The 18,854-nt window shown below is 36.7% G+C and overlaps 2 protein-coding genes across 6 annotated transcripts in view; one reads left to right on the top strand and one right to left on the bottom strand.

The window, feature by feature from the left end:
• Nucleotides 1-18,854, bottom strand: part of LOC148942202 (uncharacterized) — a 138,393-nt gene that overhangs the window by 59,981 nt on the left and 59,558 nt on the right. The window lies entirely within an intron of this gene.
• LOC148942203 (uncharacterized) lies at nucleotides 44-1,114 on the top strand. The gene has a single exon (XM_089103250.1). The coding sequence runs from the start codon at nucleotides 44-46 to the stop codon at nucleotides 1,112-1,114; it is 1,071 nt and encodes a 356-aa protein (XP_088959376.1).

Raw genomic sequence — 18,854 nt, 5'->3', positions numbered from 1 at the left:
ATCTACGAGTAACATTAACCACGTGGTAACAAACTTCCCACTAATGGAAAGGGTCAGTGTTGATTCCGACCATACCTGCAGTGATCATTTGGATCTATCCTTCTGTATCCCATTTAAGTCGGCCGCCACCAGAGCAGCTAATACACACTTTACAAAAGCTGAGTGGAAAAAGATAGACATCGTGCTTTATCAATACACCTGTGACACAATCTTGAGTAAAATTAAAGCGCCGTATCAGCTGTTACTGCACGGTGTACGAGACCCGGTCGCATTAAACTTCTACTGTGAGGAAATTTGCCACACCCTGAAAACCGCGGAAAAGTTAGCCATCCCTAGCCGGAAGGTCCGTCCTGGTTCTCAGAAACCAGGGTGGGACAAGTGTCCTTTGGTAAAACAAGCGAAAAAACGAGCAAAATTGTGGTACAATATTTGGAAAGAGTCCGACAAGCCCCGATCAGGGCTGATATTCCAGTTGTTTCGGAGCACGAAGAAGAATTATCTTAATCTAACTGAAAAATTAAAAAGTGAAGAAGCTGATAAAGTTTCTAAACAGGCGGCAAAAGATCCGAATGTAATGTGGAGGCTCTTCAAAAGATCTCAAACTAGTGCTAAAACGTGCTCCTTTGATATCCCGGAGGATGAATGGGTGAAGCATTACTCTGCAATGTTCGGTTCCAAAAACCCCAGCCTGGAGCAGGATTGTGACAAATGTCTAGATGAAAAACTCAAAACCCTATTAAAAGTGCGAAATACCTTTGTCATATCGAAATCCGCTGTAGTGAAAATAGTGAGTAAGTTAAAACGCGGAAAAGCACCTGGTCTTGACGGGATATGTCCGGATAACTTACGGCACGGTACAGACCCATTGTTTGAACACGTCTCTCTCCTGCTCCAGATGTGTGTCGATACAGGGATGGTCCCTGATTCATTTTGCACCGGAGTACTGTCAAATATCCCCAAAATGGGAAAAAACCCAAACCTGTGCACAGGATACAGACCAATTACCGTGTCTAGTGTTCTAAGTAAAGTCCTGGAGCTACTTGTGCTTCCAGAAATTTCGGAAAAGTGTAGACTAGATTACCGACAAGTACCACAAACTCTTTATCGGAAGTGATTCTGACGATGTGCGCCAATCTCGTTCGTGTGTATTGTTTGTTGGGTATTCTGACTCGGACTTCGTCTCAGCGTAACGTGACTATTTCTTAGCACTCGTAAACTGCTAATTTCTACTAAACCTAAATTGATGGTATTATCGCAGATGAAGATTCAGGCAGATACAACCTTTCAAATATGCTTTGAAATACTTGTTTAGGAGAAGACAACCCAACAATGCAAAGCCATCTTTGGGATCCCAAGCTATATAAACCTTGACCGCGAGCTTTGTGGGGCTGTGTCAACTTCAGAAACATTGTTATATGATACATGGACTACTTTGAACAAAATAGCTATCTCAAAGTTCCGACCGGAAAAAGGGCGTGGGAGTCAGTTTGCCTTCCAATCACTTTTGCCTCTTAAAATAGGACTTAAACTTTCGATTTCTAATCAAATGAGCCCCTTCTAAACTTTATACGACCATCCCTTACATAAAAACCTTATTTGCACCCAGGGCATAACTTACAAAACTTACCCCCGGGATCTGGGGGTTGTGTCAACCATAGAGTTTTGTTATATGATCTTTGGTCATTTTTGAACAAGATGACTAACACAAAAATTCGATCGTATGCATTTAGGGGAAAGAAGGCGTGGGGGTGGGGTAGTTACCTTCCGATGACTTCGGGCTCTTAAAAAGGGAACTAGAACTTTCAATTTGCAGTCAAATGAGCCCCCTCCGAAGTTTATGCGACCACCCCTTCCGTAAAAACTTTATTTGCCCCCGGGACAAAACTTTCAAAACGCTCCCTGGGCTTTGGGGGGTTGTGTCGACCCCTTAGCTTTTGTTATCTGATCTTCGAACTATTTTGAACAAAATGGCTATCTCAAATTTTTATCAGATGCATTTCCGGAAAAGAGGGCACGGGAGGGGGGGGGGGGGTAGTTGCCCTCCGATAACTTTTTACTCTTTAAAAAGGCACTCTAAATTCCTTTCGACAAAATGATTTAAGACAAGTAGGTTTTGAAAAGTTGCTTCTCGAGGGTATGGTGCCATATTTGACGGACTTCGCTGCTTGATTCCCTTTGGTTCTTCTTTCAATGTTTCAGCCAAGCAAAAGCGATAGGCTTTTTCCTGTGTGACTATTATAGTAAATCAGAATAGGAGCCGAGCTGCCGAAGCATGTATCAGAGGCAACACTGTAGCGTTGCCTATAGTAAAGACCATACGGCTCCAATGTTTTAATATTATTATTTATTATCATTATTTTTTTCCCAGAGGCGCGTCATATGGAAGGGGTTGTCGTAGAAACTTCAAAGGGGGATCATTCGATTGGAAATCGAGAGTTCTAGTGCTCTTTTTAATAGTCAAAAATGATTGGAGGGCAACTAGCGCCAATAATATTCCCGAAAACATCCACACAAAATTGCGAGACGGTCTATGTGTTTAGCGTTGGAGATTTCCTGGGAGAAAATATGTTTTTGGGAAAGAAACTCCCCCAATACCCAAAGGGCACAGATTTTATGTTATGACTTGGGGGGCTAGAAGGTTTTTTATAGAAGGCGTTGTCGTAGAAACTTCAAAACAGGCTCATTCGATTGGAAATTAAAGGGCTAGTGCCCTTTTTAATAATCGAAAGTGATTGGTGTGTAACTAGCCCCCTCTCCCCCCCACGCCCATCTTTCCCCCCAACATAACCAATCACAAATTTGTGATAGCCATTTTGTTCAGCGTAGTTGATTTCCAGATAGAAAATATATTTTTGAGGAGGACACTCCCCCCCAACCCTCAGGGCAAGGGTTTTAAGTTATACCCAAGGGACATATAAGGTTTTTTATAGAAGGCGCTGTCGTAGAAACTTCAAAAAAGGCTCATTCGATTGGAAATTCAAAAGGCTAGGTTCCTTTTTAACAGTCGAAAGTGATTGGAGGACAACTAGCCCCCCCCACGCCCCGGATTCCCCCAAACCCATCCAATCAAAATTTTTAAATAGCCATTTTGTTCAGCGTAGTTGATTTCCAGATAGAAAATATATTTTTGAGGAAGACACTCCCCCACAACCCTCAGGGCAAGGGTTTTAAGTTATGCTCTGGGGGCATATAAGGTTTTTATAGAAGACGTTGTCGTAGAAACTTCAAAACAGACTCATTCGATTGTAAATTGAGAGTTCTAGTGCCCTTTTTAAAAGTCGAAAATGATTGGTGGCCACCTCGCCCCCCCCCCCCCCCCACGCCCATCATTCTCCCAAACACATCCAATCAAAATTTTGAGATAGCCATTTTGTTCAGCGTAGTTGATTTCCAGACAGAAAATTATTTTTGAGGAGGATACTGCCCCATAACTCTCAGGGCAAGGGTTCAAGGATTTTAAGTTATGCCCTGGGGGCATATAAGGTTTTTAGAGAAGGCTTTGTCGTAGAAACTTCAAAACAGGCTCATTCGATTGGAAATCGAGAGTTCTAGTGCCCTTTTTAAAAATCGAAAATGATTGGAGGGCAACTAGCCCCCCCACGCCCATCATTCCCCCCCAAACACATCCAATCAAAATTTTGAGATAGCCATTTTGTTCAGCGTAGTTGATTTCCAGATAGAAAATATATTTTTGAGGCATTGTTGTAGAAACTTCAAAACAGGCTCATTCGATTGGAAATTAAAGGGCTAGTGCCCTTTTTAATAGTCGAAAATGATTGGAGGGAAACTCCCCCCCCCCCCACTCCCATCATTCCCCCAAAAACATCCAATCAAAATTTTGATAGCCATTTTGTTCAGCGTAGTTGATTTCCAGATAGAAAATATATTTTGAGGACGATACTCCCCCACAACCCTCAGGGTAAGAGTTTTAAGTTATGCCCTGGGGGCATATAAGGTTTTTATAGAAGGCGTTGTCGTAGAAACTTCAAAACAGGCTTATTCGATTGGAAATTAAAGAGCTAGTGTTTTTTTTAATAGTCGAAAGTGATTGGAGTGTAACAAGCCCCCCTCCCCCCAAGCCCATCATTTCCCTAAACACATCCAATCAAAATTTTGAGATAGCCATTTTGTTCAGGGCAATTTATTTCCATATATGAAATATATTTTGGAGGAGGACACTCCCCCACAACCCGCGGGGCAAGGGTTTTAAGTTATGCCCTGAGGGGATATAAGGTTTTTTATAGAAGGCGTTGTCATAGGAACTTCGAAACAAGCTCATTCGATTGAAAATTACAGGGCTACTGCCCTTTTTAATAGTCGAAAATGAATGGAGGGCAACTAGCCCCCCCTCCCCCGCCCATCATTCCCCCAAAAACATTCCCAACAAAATTTTGAGATAGCCATTTCGTTCAGCGTAGTTGATTTGCAGATAGAAAATATATTTTTGAGGAGGACACGCCCCCACAACACTCAGTGCAAGGGTTTTAAGTTATGCCCTGGGGGCATATAAGGTTTTTATAGAAGGCGTTCATGTAGAAACTTCAAAACAGGCTCATTCGATTGGAAATTAAAGGGCTAGTGCCCTTTTTAATAGTTGAAAGTGATTGGAGTGCAACTAGCCCCCCCCCCCCCCCGCCCATCATTTCCCCAAACACATCCAATCAAAATTTTGAGATATCCATTTTGTTCAGCGTAGTTGATTTCCAGATAGAAAATATATTTTTGAGGAGGACACTCCACCACAGCCCTCAAGGCTAAGTTTTTAAGTTATGCGCTGGGGGTATATAAGGTTTTTATAGAAGGTGTTGTTGTCGAAACTTCAAAACATGCTAATTCGATGGGAAACTAAAGGACTAGTGTCCTTGTTAATAGTTGAAAGTGATTGGAGTGTAACTAGCCCCCCCCCCCCACACCAATCATCTCCCCAAACACATCCAATAAAAATTTTGTTCAGCATAGTTGATATCCAGATAGAAATTATATTTTTGAGGAGGACACTCCTCCACAACATTCAGGGCAAGGGTTTTAAGTTGTGCCCTGGGGGCATCCAAGGTTTTTATATAAGGTGTTTTCGTAGAAAATTCAAAACAGTTTCATTCGATTGGAAATTAAATGGATAGTGCCCTTTTTAATAGTTAAAAGTGATTAGAGTGCAAGTAGCCAACCCCTCCCCCCCACACCCATCATTTCCCTAAACACATCAAATCAAACTTGTCAGATAGCCATTTTGTTCAGCGTAGTTGATTTCCAGATAGAAAATATATTTTTGAGGAGGACACTCCCCCACAACCGTCCGGGCAAGGGTTTTAAGATATGACCTGGGGGCATATAAGGTTTTTTATAGAAGGCGTTGTCGTATAAACTTCAAAAAAGGCTCTTTCGATTGGAAATTAAATGGGATTGTGCCCTTTTTAATATTGGAAAGTGTTTTTAGGGAAACTAGCCCCCCCCCCCCCCACGCCCATCATTCCCCCAAACACATCCAATCAAAATTTTGAGATAGCCATTTCGTTCAGCATAGTTGATTTCCAGATAGAAAATATATTTTTGAGGAGGACAATCCTCCACAACCCTCAGGGCAAGGGTTTTAAGTTATGCCCTGGGGGCATATAAGGTTTTTATAGAAGGCGGTGTCGTAGAAACCGCAAAGCGTCAATGGGGCAGTAGGTTTTAGGCTTCTGCACTGAGGCGATACCCAAACTCTTGTTTTTAGTTATTTTAATTCGATTCAAACTTGATTTGCATATTCATTTTAAGTTTCACTCGTTTTAAGATTTATTTATTCATTTACATCAATATATATTGTATGTCTGTTCGCATTGATTGTATATTTAATTTAAGTAAGAGGATGATTCTTTTACCGTCAGGGGAAGCGGGCAGTAGCCATACTCTTGTTTTTAGTGGAAACACTGTTCATCAGAAGTAAATAGTCCCTACTCCCTGAAGACGACCGCGTTCTAACAGCAAATCTTTAATACAATTCTAGCTTATATGTGAATTCTTTTCTGCCAATTATTATAATAAAAAAAAGGTGAACTAATTTTGTAGAAGTTTGTGGCCACTTAAGTAAGAGAATGATAATCTATGAATCTATGAAGCACCCACATTGTTTTGACTTCCAACGATGTACGTGTTACAGCTATGCCATTGTCCCCGAAATGTTTTTAAGTAAATGAAGAAATAGTCATTTTCAACCTCAGAGTGGTTGAACCACCTAATGGTCATCATTAATATGTGAAACGGTTTCTATTTTGTACCAAAATTTTGAACATAATTTGGTTAATGTAGTCCCAAGATCTGGAGTAATCCATCTTTATATGCAAGGGTTAAAAATACCATTTTGTTAAAAATAGTTGAAAGGTTAAGTAACAAAACTCTGGCGTCGACAAAACCCCCCAGGGCCCGGGGGCAGGAAGGGATTCTTGTATAAACTTCAGAGAAGGCTCATTTGATTGGAAATCGGAAGTTCTAGTCCAGCTCTTAAGAGTCAAAATTGATCGAAGGGCAAATAACCCCCCCCCCCCCACACACGCTCTTTTTCCCCACCCCTTTCTGTGAACTAATTCTGTTTATACTTGAAGGTCGAATGAGAGTTAAAATGTTTTGGTATTAACACACACATATTAGGCATCTGCTCTCCTCCCTAACAAGGAAAGAAACAGAGAGTGTAAGGCAGTGGCGGATCCAGGGGAGGGAACACTCCCCCACAATCCTCGAGGCAACGGTTTTAAGTTATACCCTGGGGACATATAAGGTTTTTATAGGAGCCGGTGTCGTAGAAACTTCAAAAAAGGCTCATTCGATTGGAAATTCAAAGGGCTAGTGCCCTTTTTAATAGTCGAAAGTGATTTGAGGGCAACTAACCCCCCTCTCACGCCCACCTTTTTCCCAAACACATCCAATCAAAATTTTGAGACAGCCATCAAATTAAACATAGTTTTAAGTTCTGGAAATTAGGTCTTTGAGGATGACAACTCCCCCACAGCCCTCGGGGTAAGGGTTGTAATTTAAGGATTTTCTGAATCCTTCCCATTATTTCTTATGAAAGGGATGCTCGTATACACTTTAGAGAGGGCTCATTTGACTCAAAATTGAAAGTTCTTGTTCACTTTTTATAGAAGGCGTTCTGAGTCAAAAGAGATTGGAGGGTAACTAGCCCCCCCCCCCTCCTCCCAGCCCTAAATGCACCATATAAAATTTTTGCGATAGTCTTTGTTTTAAAATAGTTAAAAGTTCTGATAACAAAAAACTCCGGTGTCGACACAGCCCACCAGGGCCCGGGGGTAGGCGTTTTAAGTTATGCCCTAGGGCATAACTTATTAAGGAGGGTTCATAACTTATGGGAAGGGGTTTTGTATGGGTAGAACACATAGGAAATCTATTATAATTATCCAACTATAAAAATAAAATACATACTCTGTGAAAGATGCAAAATTGCTTTCGCACACAAAATCCTATTAAGTTCAATTCAAAACAGTCGTGATCTCTTTGTGTCAGCAAGTAAAATGGTCTAAAATCTCTTATTGGAGCTATTTTTTCAATCCATTCATTGTTGTCAATCGCTGTCCACAAGTTATGCAAGCTGTCTATTGTTCATATATAAGGTTTTTATCAAAGAGGTAATCGTATAGACTTTGAAAAAAGCCTCAATCGATTTAAATTGAAAGTTCTAGATATGTTTTTTAACGTCAAGAATAATAGGACAGTAAGTACCCCCCCCCCATGCCATAAAAACTTGAAAATTTTTTCAATCAAAAAAGAACAAAAATTAATTAAAAAAAAACTTTCCAAAAAATAAGTTTTTCAAAGAAAATTAAAGGCCATTTTAAACTTAAGCTCAGTTGATACGAATATCATTTAAAATTTAAACTCTATACGACCAAAAATTACTACTTAATAATAAATGAAAACCAAAAATGACCAGAAATTAAATAAGAAATCACAGCAAAAACATGCAACAAGCAATACTATAAACGAATAAATAGATTTTAAATCGAGTAATGCTTATATTGAAAATCAAAATAAAGCTTAAAACGAAAAAAAATATTTTGCTATTAAAGTATAAAGAAAACTTAAAATGAACAGAAATTAAATAAACAATCAATGCGAACAAACATACAATATATATTAATGTAAATGAATAAATAGATCTTAAAACGAGTGAAACTTAAAAAGAATATGTAAATCAAGTTTGAATCGAATAAAAATAACTACAAACAAGATTTTGGGTATTGCCTCACTGCAGAAGCCTAAAACCTTTTGCGTCATCGGAGCTTTACAGAAAACGAATTATATCACAAATGTTTCCTTTTGTAATTAATATTGAAAATAAGTATTAAAATTACAGTAAAATTTTAAACTGATGAGCTTTTAGCAATTAATATAATTATGCATCAAATATTCAGTTTAATTCAATCTTTTCAAGATTGGTCAAGACAAATATAGTTTCACTACAACAAAATTTGGATACTGCCCCCTTCTTTAACTGTAAAAACCTAAAGCCTTCTGCGTCATTGGTGCTTCACTGAAAACGAATTATTCGTATATTACAAATTTATTATTTTCCAGTTCTTAGAGCATTGAAAATGAAAATAAAAATTAGTGAAAAAAAAAATCTTGAACTGATGGATCTTTCAACAATTAATATCATCATATATCTAATATTCAATTTTTTTTTGTTTATACTTTCCTTGACTGTTCAAGACTCATATAGTTTTGCCATTTTTTTAACTCTGTCATTTTTTGTAACTAATCGTGTTAGTTTGTTATGAAAATATTCTATGGCTTCTAGGCATTTCTATTTGAGCAGAAAACTGCACTTCAAACTTTGTGGAACATGCATTTTCTTGCATGAAACACCAAAATATAATAAAATGTCAAGTTTCGGAGTGTTCCACCACTTGCAAGAACGAGCATAAATTAATATGAGTAGAGTTCAAAACCCCTATGCTTTCTAAAAGCCAGAATATAATTTGTACTTTACTGAAAAAAATTCAAATGAGTTCACTGAAAAAAATGTGCATTGTCAATTTATTATACATATGCTGATATTTGTTCCCTAAAATCTTAGTTAATTTTTTATTTCTTAAAGTTACAAAAGTGAAAACATTTCAAAGAATTGTTTTCAGTAAAGCGCCAATGACGCAGTAGGTTTTAGGCTTCTGCAGTGACGCGATACTCAAACAAATAGAAGGCCAAACTATAAAGTCTTAAAAAACGAAGATTTAAAATGTTATTTTCTTTTTCCCTGAAAAGACTATTGCAATATAAAACGAACAGAAATTAATTAAAAAAACTTTTTACACAAGACAAGCTTTTCAAAGATAATTAAAGAACTCCATTAAACAAAAAATTATTAAAAATACAATAAAATAATCTACAAAGCGTGAAACTACCACAAATCAGTATCGATAAACAAAATGAAACCCAAAACGAACAGAAATTACAATAAATAATCGAGTCAAACTAAAAAAAGCAGAAATTAACATAAGTTGGGCTCAAAACCCCCTATGCCTTCCCAAGGCCAGAACATAATTTGCACTTTACTGAAAAAAGATAAATGTTTTTTCTTTTATAACTTTAATAAATCAAATAATATTAACATTTTGATTACTAACTATCAGTATATGTATATTAAACTAACAATGCACATTCATTTATATGGAGTTCTTTACTTTTCTTTGAAAAACTTATTTTGTGAACAAAGTTTTTTAAATTAATTGTATTAACAGTCAACGTGAGGCTCTCCACCGAATTAGACGGATGCGAATGCAAGGCACTTTGTGGTAACGATTAGTGATTACAATTCTCATGGCATAGCTTCTTTTATCATCATCAAAGCGGTTGATATCTTCGTCAATGCCATTTTTGCAAGGATCTAAAATTGTTTTATTTGATTCTACTGATGCATCATTATATATGCTTAAAGTATATAGCTGCAGGCTTATGTATTTTTCTTCTTTTTAAAGGCTTGAAAGGGGTCTCAAACCTTTAAACAGAAGAAAAAAATATACACCTGCAGCTACATACTTTAAGTTGCTGTAATGATGCATCAGTAGAATCAAATAAAACAATTTTAGATCCTTGCAAAAAACGACATTGATGAGCATATCAACAGCTTTGATGATGATAATTGAAGCTATGCCATGAGGATTCCCATGACATAATGTCAATGTGGGAAAATGAGAGACGATAATTATGGAATAACATATACCAAGGGTGTTAGTAAGCTAAAAATACAGCTGTTATAAAATTTCAAGAGTTTTATTCAGAAACACATAACTACTTTTTTTTCTCCGCTGTTAGGGGGGAATTGGAACAAAATAGCGAGCTGCTTAAGGGCTCACTTTAGAGGAATTGCTACACCTAGTTGCTTTTATAATTAAGAAACACAATATTTAAAATTAAAACACTTATCTGACAAAAAAAAACTATTCATATTCAAGATGACGAATGATGTTATAATCGTAATTTACAACCATAAATGACGCTAAAGTAAAACTATGATGACATCAGTTACAATAACATCAATATCATCAGTATATTTCGTCACACAGTCAGTACATACAAGGGTGTAGGTCAAATCGCCTTAACAGTAAGCTGGTAATTCGTGAAAACATTGGCAAAATTAAGAAAGTCAAGCAGAAGATCTAGGACCGTTATCATAATGATAATAACTACCGAAACAAAATATAGGCAAACAGTCGCTAGCCAAAAAATGAGTAAATACAGAAGTGATGAAAGCAATCAATAAAAAACACAAAAAAAGCCATCTGCGAGGCTGTATCAAACCACAAAGTTAAAGTTTAATATTATTATCAAGATCGTGGCTGCAGCTGTAGCTACAACCTATTAAAGGATGAATGGTAGTCCATAGTAACCAAAAAAAAACAAAAAACATTTAAACTAAACTGGCATGTGATAAAAAAAAGTGCCATTTCTAGCTGATTCAAAAATGGTAACTATTACCTAAATAAGTTTTAATAGTCAAATGTTATTTTGAAAAAGATAAGGAAATTTTAACGATAAAGATTCAACTAGGAATTCTGAAACAAGATGCATGGCTCACACGTGGAGCGTACCTCGAATGTTGGCAGCCCTTGAAGTTTTCTGTCCTACTTCTATAAGCCTTCTACTACTTCCATATACTTCTAATACTTCTATTATTCTAGTTCAATAAAACCTGTTTTGGATTGGCTCTCTGTGCTATTTCCACTTTTAGTGAAAAATAAAGTGGATGCATTCTGAATTTCAGTTCATATAAGGTCCAGAAAGTTCATATAAGGTTCATATAAGGTCCAGAAAGTTCATATAAGGTTCATATAAGGTCCATAATTCAACAGTAAGTTACAAACAAAATAAAGAACAAATATTTTGACCAAATAATATGCTGTTTTAAATCACATGGCTTAAGGGGCGTCATTTGGAGGGGCAAGGGGAAGTTGCCCCCCTCCTAAAATTTGGAGAGAAAAATGTTATAAGGGAGCCTATGCCCCTTGACTTTCCGGACATGGACCCCTATTACCCCCCCCCCCCCTCCCAATAAAAATGCTGGAGCTACGCCCCTGCATGGCTTTAAAGAGTAGGTGTGGTAAATTCTATCTTATTCTTATTTCTTCCTTATTTGAAGCATAAGCACAAACTTCCTTGTAAGTTTTACATACCTTTTCTTTTTGATTTCCGATAGAATAGCAGCCCATGAAACTGTCTCTTTAGATACCAGCACGGTTGTTCGGTGAAGTTAGTAAACTGGCAACTTTAAATGTCCCCAAAGAAAAAACAATAGGTGATGGGGGTTGTCAATGTCAATCTTTAAAGAGAGGCCATCCAAAAAATATGACTCTCTTCAAATACTTAGACAACTCCACTAAGCATTAACTGTGGATATGTTTGCTGGAACAAGACGTCTCCCTGTCCTAGTTCTCCACCTAACAGGTTCAATGTAGGTCAGAGAAATGTCTTAAGCACGTGACAGCGGCCAATCGAAGTAGCGGTTACCGTTAGTCCATCTTTATACAAGAAAAAAAAGTGAAACCACGGCAAGATTTAATTTCAGACGACAAAATGGTTTACAGGGTCAGGTCATGCTATTTATTGCGCCGTGGATCGATACCCGCTCCACTGCAGTGCCCAGAAGCCCCAGAAGCAACGCCCCCAGCCACTGTGTCTGGGGAAGCTTGCCGCTGTCACCTCCCCCATTCGAGCGGCCCTGAAAACCAATGTAATCTGTATCTGGTATATAATTGATCTTACAGCTCAAAAGGAAATGTGAGACTCAATAAGGCGTACTACGGTTGTACAGCCCACTTCTAAAAATACAAGGATTATTGAGTTAGATGATTTACTCAAGCTATTTTGTAGTCGTTAAAAGAATAAATTTTGGTTTGAAAGGTCTGATTGGGTATAATTGAGATAAAACATCATGCAGGTTAAGTAAGGATGACATAATTAAAACATCAAAGTTCCTATTATTTTCCAAGATAAAGTACGGATTTTTGTAAACTAAAAAATATTTAGTCAAACAACTTACATTTACCATGTAAAGAATAGTTTTAAGAAGGCAGAGGCAACAAAAACATTCTCTCGTAACATCCAAGAACATACTAGATGACTACTGATCTGTAAGACTGTAAGTCAGATAGCGCTTGCTGATATCCGGGCAATGTGCCAAGCATGATTCATTACGAGTTTTAGCAGACGTGGTAACGAATTTAAGTTATAAGAATGTTAACTCTTGATGATAACCATATTTAATAACAAGGCGTTTAATCTGATAAAATCAGCGGTAACGTACTGTCCGTATAAATGCTATTCCTGCCCCAAAAATATGGAGTATTCTATTGAGTAATCTGGAATATAAAACACAAACAGCCCATGGGCGCTCATATTGGGGGGCAGGGAGGGGCTCTCGCCCCCCCCCCCTGGCTGAATGATCCGGCCTGAGTTGTTTATGGTTGTTCTTAGAGTTCTATTATATAGCATTAAAAGTGACAATTAGATGCGGTTTGCCCCCCCCTGGAATTCAGCTTATGGGCGCCCATGAAACAGCCTACACGTATTTTTACTATGATGTTTGCAGCAGCAGTTGCAACCTAGTAAAGAGCGAACCACAGCCCATAGTAATCAAAAGTTGAAAAACGTGTTTTCAAAAAAAAACTGTCTAGTGAGAAAAAATTGCCATTGGACACTAAATCAGGAATGGTAACTGTTTTTTCGGTTAACCTTAGAAGCAAAAGTTTATTGTGAAATGAAATTTACGGTGATTTCGAAAAAGAGCCTGAAACCCCTTGAAAATGGCATCAAATCGAAATAAAGTGCTTCATTGGAATCAGGATGGTCGAAAACCTTTTATAGGATAATTACAGTCCCCCACCCTGAACATCAAGGAAAATGACTTTTTTGCATGGGTAGCACTGATCTGTCTCCCTTTTTTTCTTTTTTTTTCTAGAAGGGCCAGGGGGTGGCCAGTGCATCATAGAGAGGTTTGTAATAGCTCATTCGAAAGGAAATTAAATTTGTAAGTGCCCTTTTTAAGTGACCAAAAAGATTGGAGGGCAAATAGCACCCCTCCCTACATGCCCCCCTAACTAGTCCTATAAAAATTTTGAGATAGCCATTTTGTTTAACATGGTTCAAAGGTCCAATATATATGGTTTTGATGATGATATGGCCCTCCATAGTCCCTGAGGATGGGCTGTATGTGGTATCGGGCGGATCCATATCGCGCGTATCGGTATCGTGCGTATTGGTATCTTCATGCATCGTATCGGGAATATCGGTACCCACTATTGTTTTTTTTCAGTCATTTTCTAGGGTCATTTTTTAAAGAAAATCAGAAAATGTTATTGTGGGGATTATGATCTATCTGCATAAATGTGGAATTTATGTTTTTGCCAGAAGACTGATCACGGATGCGTTTCTATTTGTTGTTTTTTTTTGTTCTAGTGTCCTTTTTAAGAGACCGTAAAGATTGGAGGGCAACTAAACCTCCTCCCAAGACCTAATTTGTATCTTATTTTGTTTTCGAATGTTATGAGTTAAGATCAACTTGACAAAAAGAAATCATCTCCTTCAACTACTTATAAAGGTATAATACAGAACAAAAGAAGTAGATTAAATGTTAAGACCTTCAAACGACGAAGCGACGATTTTACCTAGGGGGCATACAAATCAGAGAGAGAAGACATTCTGATGTGTAATGGTAAGTATTCAGTTTAATTTATTAATATTGATAACTTGTGTCTTATGTTTCCCAAAATGTTTAAGATAGTACATTTATATAAATAAAAAAAAGGTTGGCAAAATTCTACGGTACTGTTCTATTAGCTGTAAACGATACAAGAAGAGAAGTTCGGTTAATGCTAATGAAATAAAACAAAATAGGATGAAAATGTAATAGTTTAGAAACAAAATTCGGTTACATATTTGCACATTAGGGGGTCGGGGGGGGGGGGGGGTTAAAGCATAGCAGACATTAAATACGTAACCTAACCTAGGTACCTTTTTCCCCCTAAACCTCAAAAGCTGAAGTTTAAATATTGTAAACGCAGTTAGCAACCACTGTTTGCAATCCAATTCTCCGTTGAGAGAACCTGTTTGACTAGTTTCTTTTATCATCTATCTTGCGTGGCTTACGGCTAATAGAACAGTACTAATTCTACTTTAGCTACTTTTGGCAATCTTGGAAAGGGTTTAGGTTAGGAAAATGAAACTTTCAGGGATGGGTCTACAGGCTAAAGTATGGGTACTTATGCACTATCTGAAACATCCTCGAAAAATGAAGTTTTGTTGATGCTAATGAAGTAAAATAAAACAGGATAAAAATATAATAATTAAGAAACAAATTTCGGCTATATATTTTCACATTAGGGGGGTGGGGGGGTTTGGAAAGCATAGCATTCGTTAAAGATCTAGCCAAACCGAGGTGTCTTTTTTCCCCTAAACCCAACAAAACAATACTTTAAGTCTTGTAAGCTCGACAACAAACCAGGCCTAGCAGTCCGAATCTCTATTGAAATAAACGTGTGTTGAAAGATACTCGCATCTTCCCTATATAATATAGCGCATGTGTTCCAGATAGTACATAAGTATTAAATTAAGTCCCGGGAAGGTATTTTGAAGTACCTACCTCCACTCCTTCTCCCTCTAGAGGGTCCTTAAATTTGCCTACATGACAGGTCTATACTTATTGAAATTTTGATAAAACAACATTTTACCTTAATTTTCAGTTATCAGTTTCTTTTTCTCAAGGTTTAGTTCCAAAAATGAATTTCCTGTTATTTGAGTAGAATTTTAAACCATGTCCATGTTTTTTTTTCAAAATTTAGGAAATGTATTTGCATATCTTTAAACCCTTATAAATTGGGATTGAGCAAAGTTGTGAAGCTGAAAACAATTTTGTTGTACTTCATCTAAGCAGAAGATATATTTTGCAAGGTTTCAATTGTATAACACACAGATTCTATCAGGCGGCGAACAAGAGATTTGATGAGATCTGATGAGTAAGTCAAAGGTATTCAGAAAAGACAGGATTCATGACATTATCATTGCAACCGTTCACCTCTGGAGGGAGAAAAACGGGGGGAATCCTTTCTTTTAAATGGGACTCAATTTTTTTTCATATTTATTTCGGCTCCGAGTGTCACTTTATTCCTGATGGGGATATGTGCATAACTCTAATGTTTCGTGTCAGCCTGCTATATCACCATCAATTTAGTTATTTTTCCCGTGAAAAAGTCCATGCGTTAAGAGTTATAGTATTATCTTGGAGAAACTTTCTTTTCTGGTAAAATAAATGAGATTATTTTTTTGTATTTATTGATGCTTCAGAAAGAAGAAAGGGAAACTGAAGTCTGAAAATTAGATATTAGACTGTGGACTTATGAAATTGAACAACACTTGGGATGGAAAGCCAAAAAATAACGGTAAATCCAGCAAACAAGATGGAAATCCAATAAGGATGTTAAAATTCAACATGTTGTTTTGTCAACAAACTGAAAATTAAATTCGGGTACGGTAATACAATTGGTTTATTTTTAAGTACATTTGAAATTCGTAAGTAATATTGGAAACCCCAAATGATGTTTAATCTTCAAGTTCAACTATCTAAGTTCCAATTTTGTTGTTGAAGCATAATTCAGACAATTTTGTTGGATCTGCATCGATTTTTTTTTTACAGTGTGGGAATATTAGGCTAGCAGAACATTAAAAAGTGATGTTTAATGGCACTCATTTTTAAGGCATATTCCAGGTAGGCAGATTTTAAACCTATTACTCATATCTACGTGCTTTTTTGTCAATTTTACCATCCAAAAGTGCCACCTAGCACTTTTGGTACCACTTCTTAAGTGGAAGAGTTTGGAAGCATAAAACTGTACCATTGCAATAATTATGGTCCAACGTCTTTAACTGGAGGCTTATAAGATCCCCTCACATATAATCCCCATCCAGAACCTCTTAGTAAGTTTCATAAATCAACTAGTCATATTAAAAGTAAAATATTATTGCGAAAGCAAATTAACTAAAACTAAAAACTTTTCAGCTAAACATCTACCAAAGATTAAGCTTGATTGAACAACAGTTTTGAATTAAACCTTCAAACTTCATCTGTGATGAAGCCTGTGTGCTAGTTCTAACGGCAGTAATTGAGGGGAAGGGACGCTCTTGCCCCCCTAGTTTTTGCTCTTGCCTAGGTTTAGAAATCACCTTTTTTTGGTCATTTCATTGGAAAAGGCACTTGATTCATTTAAAAAAGTTGGAGAAACAGCCGAAAAGACACTTTGTGGGAATGTGCTATCAAGTCAAATTTATAAAAAGTGTTTAAGTATAAATATAAGCTTTTAAATGAGCCCTTAAACAGCTCTATTTTGTTACAGTAGCCTTCTAGTTTCTGCTAATCAGTAGGTGATTTATAAAGCCCTGTCTTCATTATAGCTTTTTCAGGCGAAGTCGGCCGAGTAAAAACAGCTTTTTGCTCATCGAAAAACAAACGTTCCAGAAAAACATGTATTGTTTTGTGAAGTATGGATAATGAATTTTATATTAAACTAAAATTTTTCTTAGCTGTCAAGGTTGTTCCCAGCATTTTTTAGAGCTGTCTTATCTCCCCTAGATCGGTGATTATTACAAATTTTATTAAAAATAAATTTTCAACTGAAACTAAGAAGTGACATTAAAACTTAAAACGAGCATACATCATTCCATATAAATAAGGACGATCATGCCAGTGTTATTTCTGCATTGAATATTAATCAAAAACGAACAAAGATTAATTTAAAAAAACAAAATTTTTCCGAAGGAAGTAAAGAGCGAATTTGAAAATTAAAACGGACAAAAATTATTACTTCATAGCCTATTTAATATATATTAACATAACTAGTATAAATAAACCAACTAATTATGTAAAGAGGAAACCAAGTTCCATCGTAACCAAAAATGTAACAACAGGTTTTGGAAGAAAAAACAGGCTAGTCGGAAAAAGCTGCCAATTGATGCTGATTCCGTAATGGTAACAAATTATTTCAGTTAATTCTAAAAGTAACAGTTTGTTGGAAGAACAAACTTATGAAAATTTCGAAATGAGAAGAAGTGGCGTTGGATTGAAATGAAATGTGCGCCATTCGAATCAATCATTGTCAAAACCGTTGTTCAGGAGACGCTACAAATCTTGCGACAGCAACATGGCGTTTTCTACCATTTTGTGCCACAAACCATAAATTTTTGCCCAAGAGTGTCAGAACCCGAGATATCTTTGTTCGTATAAGGGGATACAATGCAGGAGCAAGAAAATGTTAAAATACAACATCAATTTTTCGTCGTTTAAAACAGAACCCGAGATATCTTTGTTCGTATAAGGGGATACAATGCAGGAGCAAGAAAATGTTAAAATACAACATCAATTTTTCGTCGTTTAAAATCTTCAAGTAGCCCCCCCCCCTTCTTGAAAAACAAAGAACATAGCTGTTTTTGCATCGTTAGCATGCGTCTCGTATTTTTTCTGAGGCAGTTTTAGCAAGCTGTCGCAAGATCACAGGTGACCCATTTAAAAGCTATTGCTTCTATCTATGCCTCTATGACTATGACTCAATGACTCTATGACCTCTATGATCTATGACTCAAGTCGAAGGTTTAAGTCATCAAGATTTAACAAATAATTTTAGCTTACAATTATTAGCGGTTGTACAGCCCAGATATCGCATTCAGAGAAAGTCGTCATCAAGTCCTGTTTCTACACGAATAAACTGACGAAACTTTCATTATGAAACATTTTGAGGAGGAGCCTTAACCGACTGTTGGATTATTGCCATTCTCAATAATAGATAGTCAAACAGTAAAGTTGGGAAAGTTAGTGCAGTGGCATGTTTAACCTGATTTTTTTTAATGATGGAATAATGCCACATTTTCTTCAATTTTAATTTTGATACGATTCGAAGAACACTTTTTATGGGTATCGATAATAATTATAAGGTTTCAGATAGCCAGATCGCCAACTGAAGTTCGTATTAGAAATGCAACATATAAATTTCACGCTTAATGACGAATAACAAAAAGGGATAAAAAATCTTAACTGGGTGTCATGTAATTAAAGCTCGTTTCCATCCGTGATATACTTAGGAGGACCACAAAAAATAATTTTAACCCCTCTAAATGGCAATATTTTCAAGGTACTTGTCGGTTGTTCGAAGCACACCCAAGAAGTGAAATTCGGCTAATCCTAATGAAATATAACGAAACACGATGATAAAATAATATTTTAGAAACAAAATTATGTAAACATAACCTAACTCTCTCTAAGTCCAATGCATAGTATCATCCGTCACTTGTTCTTGTAGGTATGAAACCGGTTTTCTGATATA

This window comes from Artemia sp. Qi Xiang Cuo, chromosome 17, assembly GCF_049724085.1.
Source record: "Artemia sp. Qi Xiang Cuo chromosome 17, ASM4972408v1, whole genome shotgun sequence".
Taxonomy (NCBI): domain Eukaryota; kingdom Metazoa; phylum Arthropoda; class Branchiopoda; order Anostraca; family Artemiidae; genus Artemia; species Artemia sp. Qi Xiang Cuo.
Note: the sequence above shows the minus strand (reverse complement) of the source record. Positions and strands in the feature narration are given on the sequence as shown.